The 7,500-nt window shown below is 39.4% G+C and overlaps 1 protein-coding gene across 1 annotated transcript in view; it reads left to right on the top strand.

The window, feature by feature from the left end:
• Window positions 1-7,500, top strand: part of Gycalpha99B (guanylate cyclase 1 soluble subunit alpha 2) — a 130,006-nt gene that overhangs the window by 82,647 nt on the left and 39,859 nt on the right. Inside the window, exon 3 of the mRNA XM_076178357.1 lies at window positions 2,493-2,560. Within this exon, the coding sequence (XP_076034472.1) occupies window positions 2,493-2,560 (68 nt within the window). The remainder of the gene's footprint in view (window positions 1-2,492; window positions 2,561-7,500) is intronic.

The raw sequence follows: 7,500 nt of genomic DNA on the forward strand, positions 1-7,500 counted from the left end.
TGCATTTGAAACAAGAAGTTTGCGTGATGCTGCTAGATGGAAGAGAAATATGTGGCATTTAAGTAATAAAGCTCCAGAAATATAGCGAGAAAATGACAGTAAATAAAGGGAGGGGGGTCAGGCAGGGTAACATCCTTTCACCAAAGTTGTTCACAGTGTTATATAAAAAATGGAACCCCATAGAAAATGGACCCTGGGTTTCATTTTCCGCAGCGGAAAGTGGACCTCCCTATGAGAAATGGACCCCCCCACTCAAAATACTAGAATTTCTTACTATTATTAATATTATTCTATAAATACATGTCAAAATTTATCAATAATTATTGTTTATTAAAATATCTAACATAACCTAACCTAATAACAATGAGTTACATACTTTAGTGGGGGCTCATTTTCTACAGGGGGTCCATTTTCCGCTATAGGAAATGGACTCCGGGTCCAATTTCAAAGGGGTCCATGTTCCATTTGACGACGGTATGTTTGGAGGATGTCTGCAAAGAGTCAGAACGGAGAGAGGGGAGGAATCGGTGCTGCAGATGGGGAACGTTTGGGGTGATCTAAGATTTTCTGATAACGACGATAATTAATGACTCTGGGCAAGAATTAAAGGAAATGATCGAGGAGTTAGACTGAAAAACTCGGAACGCAGAATTGGAAATCAACATTGAGAAAATCATGGTCAGATTTGATAGTTTTCTCCATCCTCGCGTTCAAGAGAGAGAGAGAAAAAAAAAAGAATGATGAAGTATTAGAATGTTCCGAAGAGTGTGCATGTTTAGGAAGTAAGGAACTCAAGCTAACGAATTCAGAACGTGACAGCAGAATAAAAAGGACAGAATAGCCTTGTGGAGAGTAATCTGACATTGAAAAATGATAATAACAATAATAATACAACCGGTCCATCGTCCCATTTTTTATTTCGTGATGAAGAACCTGAAGCCTAACACTCGAACGTAAACTCAGAAATTAGTAGAAAAGGACGGGAAAGAAAATGACAGGCAGAACCTAGAAAGATTAAAAAAGAGTTTCCTGGATAAGTGATTAGACAAAGGTCGAAGACATAACCACAACATTTAGAAGACAGAAATTGTCGTGGTGCAGGTGACGTTTTTATACGACAGAAGAACAATAGACAGCTAAGCAGACAGAACTGGACATGTAAGCAGACAGAGTTGAAACCTAGAGAAGGAGTGAAGAGAAGAGGAAGAGGACACACAGACTCAAATGAAATGAAATTCGTAAATCTGCCTGAATTGGACGGAACAGCTTTGCAGGGGTGTCAGTCGCAGAGGGCAAAGTTGGGAGGGGCATCAACCCGACGTCGACAATTCTATGCAGACGATGGTGACAGCGGGCATACATACGGCGTACACCATTAGTAATATACATACTCTACATATTATGTATGCTACACATCTTATACATACAATATACACAAGTATCATATGTACCATATACATGTACATACCATACATACAGTACATAGTATATAGTGAATATAGTATATAGTGTATAGTATATAGCATATACTATATAGTAAGCAAACTATATACTATATCATATATATTGCACACTACGCACTGCATACACTATATATTATATACTATATACGATATACTATATACTATGTATCATATATTACATAGTATATACTTTATACTATATATCACATGCTATATACTACGTTCTATACTGTATATCATACGTTATATGCTCTTCGCTCTATTGCTATCTTCTATATGCTATGTTATGGGCTATATGCTATATTCACTATAAACTACAGTATATACCATACATCATACACAACACACTATACATTGAATACTACAGTATACAATACAAACTATGCTACATGTTATACATTATACACTTTGCACTATATAATACACTGCATTTGCACACTGTACAATATGCACTCTAAACTTTGCATCATCCACTATTCACCTTACATCATACATTACAAGCTATGCAATACACACTGCCTACCATATATTATGCACTGTAAACTGTATATTACATATTCTATGGTTTATGCTCTATGCTGCGTGCTGTAGGCTATATGATTATGCTATTTTATGTTATATGCTATATCTTACATGTTATGCGCTCTTTGCTATACATTTCTTATTCTAAATATACGATCTGATATATACCATATACCTTGTGCCATGTAATATACACCATGTAGTTATCATATACTATGTATCATGTACAATACACTACGTACTATCTACTATGTACGATACACAATATACTACGTACCATACACCATGCACCGTGAACCATACATCAGGTACAATAGACCATGTACTATGTATCATATACAAATACCACATACCATGCACTAAATCTGAGATACTATATCCCATATATCATACATCATCTGCCAATTATTTTGTACTCAGTTGCAGCCTGAATATCGAAAAGGTTTAGTCCGAGTATGACCTTCCATTTGACCCCGGTTTCCCTTCTCTCCCTCCGTCTCCCCTTAGGCCGACTTGCTGCTGATGACTCTCGACGCCTTCCTCCTCCAGGGGGACCAAGAATGGCGAACCCTCAGGTACGTGCATCGCCTCTGTGCGTGCGTCAGTTTTGTCCGTGTGTTACGTTTGCTTGCGCGCGCGCGCTAGTTACGTCCGCCCGTTGCGTGTTTGTGACCTCTGCTTGCCTTCCAGACATTATTCAACCTTTCCGCTGTTCTCCGTGTCGTGTGCGTACTTGTTCCGGCCGCCGCCAAGCGATTTTATTCACCTGTGGGAAGATTCCCTCCCAGCCCTTGCGCAGCGACGGAGTCAAGAATGGGAGGGAATGCAGCGCATCCCACTTTTTTTCCCCATTCAAGACGTTTTTGAAGTTTGTGTTTAGAGAAGTGAGGTTTCACTTTCTTTGATCTCTGGTCCCCATTTTTCAGGTCCCTTTCGTCCTGGATTGTGTGTGTGTGTGTGTGTGTGTGTGTGTGTGTGTGTGTGTGTGTGTGTGTGTGTGTGTGTGTGTGTGTGTGTGTGTGTGTGTGTGTGTGTGTGTGTGTGTGTGTATGTATGTGTGTGTGTGTGTGTATGTATGTGTGTGTGTGTGTGTGTGTGTGTGTGTGTGTGTGTGTGTGTGTGTGTGTGTGTGTGTGTGTGTGTGTAATAGTAAGTAATAATAATCATCGGTTTATTGGGTATAGCACCATTACTGCTGAAAATATACATCCTACAAGATTATAACAATATAAAACTAAGGCAGTGAAAAGATGTTGTGTGTGTGTGTGTGTGTGTGTGTGTGTGTGTGTGTGTGTGTGTGTGTGTGTGTGTGTGTGTGTGTGTGTGTGTGTGTGTGTGTGTGTGTGTGTGTGTGTGTGTGTGTGTGTGTGTGTGTGTGTGTGTGTGTGTGTGTGTGTGTGTGTGTGTGTGTGTGTGTGTGTGTGTGTGTGTGTGTGTGTGTGTGTGTGTGTGTGTGTGTGTGTGTGTGTGTGCGTGCGTGCGTGCGTGCGCGCGTGCTGACGAAGCCCCATCCCCTCCCCCCCGGTGCCTGCAGAGGCGGCGGGGATTGTAACAGCTCTCTTAGGTGTCTAAAATGCACCAGCTTATTTGCGAGAAAATGACAAAGTAAAAGCAAATCTGATTACATTAAAAATACCCCAAGCAGGAAAAATGTTGAAGGCCATTTATGCTAGGGCGGGCCTCGAAGGGACGAGGAGATTTTAAGATTATACATTTTCATTGGCCACGCATATTTCAAAAATGAGTTCGGCGTGCCGTAGTTATGGCTGAATAATCAAAACATGGTTACCGACTAAGGAATTATGATGACAAATGTTATACTCCACGAAATTATGTAATTTTCTTCGGGATCAGAAGAAGTATGACGTTCGATTCACATTAAGAAGAAATATATATATGTATATATATATATATATATATATATATATATATATATATATATATAAATAGCTATATATATATACATATATATATGTATATATATATATATATATACGCACATATATATATATATTATATATATATATATATATATATATATATATATATACATATGATGAAGGTGGAAAAAACTCGGAAGTAGACCCGTGACTTCTTTTTCCACTTTCATCAACTTGCCACGATGTCCCAGCATATATATATATATATATATATATATATATATATATATATATATATATATATATATATATATATATATATATATATATATATATATATATATATATATATATATATATATATATATATATATATATGTATATATATATATATATATATATGCCTGCAGACGACGAGGGCAAAATGTACACGATATTTTAAGCGTTTCATTAACTCAAACGAACGGTAACGTGATAACTGTCTGGAAAATTCATGTCACAGCCATTATCATTAACAGACTTTGTTTCGGAAGCAGCTCAATATTTGCAGCCGTGACGTGCTAATAATGGTGGGCTTTGATTCAGCAGACTCTAATTGGACAACTATGAAACGCGGTATTCCAGAGAGCCGCTTGATAACATTTCCTGGTGCCCACCATCAATTAGCCTAGTTATTGTTGTCGTTGAATGGCTGGCAAACCCGCGCTGCTATCCACTATCCACCCCCCGGCTCCGTCTCCCCCCCCCTCCCCCCCTCACCGACCTGGTCAAACTCCCAGGTCTCAAACCCTCCTCCATTTCCGTTTAAATTACTAAGTGATTGGGACGGGGCTTGCCTGGAGTCCTCGCCATATAACCACCTCTCGGCCCTGGCGCATCAATACTTTCCAGATTCAGGGAGTCTGGGGCGGGCTGGGGGAGGCCTCCGGCTGCTTGGGAGAAGGGACGAAGCCATTAGCTTCTCCAACCGAGTGGCCGTCGACCCTGAGACGACGCTGTCGTCCTCAGCGAGCCCTAATCACGGAAGGATCAAAGGAAGTGACTTATTCTTTCTGCTGCACGTGTAGGGAATACTAAAACCCTCTCGCTCTGTACTAGCAGTCCGTGCACCAGCTGCTACAATGATCCTGGAAGCAATTTTGCTAACTCGCTGTGTTTCACACGAGATTGGGATATCTCAATGTGATCTTTCGGATCTATGAGGAAGCGGTCTGCATCTAAAACGATTATCATTCTTACCCTGTGGAGTAGCTCATATCTATTAAGAGCATGATTAGCTTACCGGGAGGCAATTAACGTTATAATTAGAATACATCGCAAGGTATGATATCTAATCTTTACCAGAGTATGAATAACGTCGAAATTGGGGAAAGCATAACACCATAATTTCCCTGACCTTCATATCGCTGTTCACGAGCGTAATTTTTTCTATTTCAATATTGGAGGAAAATCAGAAATGACTTAGTTTTCAATAGCGCCCTTTATATAAATCAACTATATATGAAGAGAACGATGCCGGCAATAATTGGCAACAAGACCAAAATTGACAGAGGCAAAAGTTGGCAGAAACAGTAAATGCAAGCGTCAGTAAAACGAGTTTGTCGTGCAACGAGTCCAGAGAGAGCGAAAAAAAGGGTGGAAGTGCTAACGTCTCATATACTCCACATTTTCAACGGTTATATCCTGTATTAAATTTGATGTATCGGGTTCACCCGAACCTATAAGGATCTATGAAATTTGTACGGCAATAACGTCGACTTCAAACAATCCTTTTCCTTTAAGCTTTGGTCAATATCCATTGGTTATACACATAAATTGAATCGATTTAACACAAATTCTCTCTGTCCCCCATACCAGGTTAAATTTTGCAATATCGGGTAAAACGTTGCTAGGAAATATTTGTCTATTTTTGGTGGAAACATTAACGTTTGGCCCATGATTTCTATTTGGAGCAAATCGTACGACCATTAGGGAACCCGGGGGTATTTTTATTCTACCAAGGCACTCCGTGAGTTGTAAAAGACAGTCTGGTAGTATGATACCCATTGTCGTCAATAGTAAAATGTAGCTTAATCGTTCCAAGTCCCTTATCATCCCTTATCAAGTTAAGAGATACCTATGTCAATGTTCTGTCCAGTCTCAACCAAGCAACAATTTGATGATCTGGATTCCATCTACTTCTACATTTGAATGATGCCGTTGATTACCTTGTCTTTATCAAGACACAAGGTAGAAAAGATTAAGTCACAATTGTTAAAGCCCAAGTCAGTTTGGTCACCGGTGAAACTCACGGTTATGTTGAAAGAGATTTGATACGTGTGGTTGGGTTATTAATGAAGACTTAATTTGGAATCGCCGCTGAAGAAGACATTAGCCAAGAAGACGACTCACTTCAGCAAATGTCAAGTTTCGTAACCTGCAATGATCAGGTGTTAGTTCTCATTTGGCAGCGCATACAACAGAAAGAAAAAGATACAGTTCAATATTTTAGTCGACTCGTGAATTTATTAAACAATCAAGAAAATGAAACCACTCAGTGATCCTTATATTCTCCTTTCATCCGAATCTTCAAACGAAATTGGGACGCGACACCCGCCTCCCTAATTAAAAGAAGCAACATTTCTGTATTTGATAAATGCAACTTTGAACAGGATGAGACCTCAGCTGTTATTTGTAGAATTTCTTGAGCAAGTCGTCTCGAAAGTGAAGCTTCCATTCCATCTTATCACCCTTAAAGATTGTCACACTGGGATTCCACAAGCATCACCAGAACCGACTGTTGAGAGTCCATTTGAGTAAAAACAACTTCAGTTACAATATTCTATTTTCCAGATCTACAAATATCAAATTCTCTCTCCGGCATATACAGTCAAGCTGAATGATGCACTGAAATATTGTAAACCTGTAAGAATGTTAGACAAACTGTTGAAATATTCTTAGAGAAGTCTAGGTTTTTGTGAGAGAAGTCATACCCTAGTTATTCGAACGGAGGTTGGAGGTAAAATGTCGGAGATAGAATAACTCAGTGCGATAACCCCTTTAGACTAAGATGAGGGGTATATCATATTACCCTTCACTTGAGTTCACCTTTATTCCAGTAGAAATTCATCCACCCGTGAAAAGTAGAAAAAAAATCATTTTTGTCTTTCATCGACAACAATTAACGAATTAAGCTAGATGTCGAGGAAGTGCAAGAATCTATGTCATTCCCAAGCAAGATAAGAGAGCCCAGTCCACTATTACATACAACAACAGGGAACCAGATGGTTCAGGCATGTTCTTCGGATACCACTACACCAACCGCCGAGTAGAGTCTACGACAACAAAAGAATATCGGAATATAAGGCCAGAGGTAGGACAATCTTGGGGAGAAGGCGCAAAGGAGACGTTGGCCTCATTGCACTTCTTGCAGGCTTTCCACGACACACCAAAAGGTACAGGTGGACGGATAAAGTATAAACAAAGTCGAGGAAGAAATAGTAATGTCGATTTGGTTCACTTTATTCAAACAATCAGCCTTACAAAACAAAAATCGTCATGTAAACATTTATTTTCACGCCTTGCTCCTGTCCTCTCAAAATCATTCGAATGAAAACAAATTGGTCCACGTTTGCCCCTGTCGATATTTATTATCA

Source organism: Oratosquilla oratoria, chromosome 3 (genome assembly GCF_046742065.1).
Source record: "Oratosquilla oratoria isolate Oo_2021 chromosome 3, ASM4674206v1, whole genome shotgun sequence".
Taxonomy (NCBI): Eukaryota; Metazoa; Arthropoda; class Malacostraca; order Stomatopoda; family Squillidae; genus Oratosquilla; species Oratosquilla oratoria.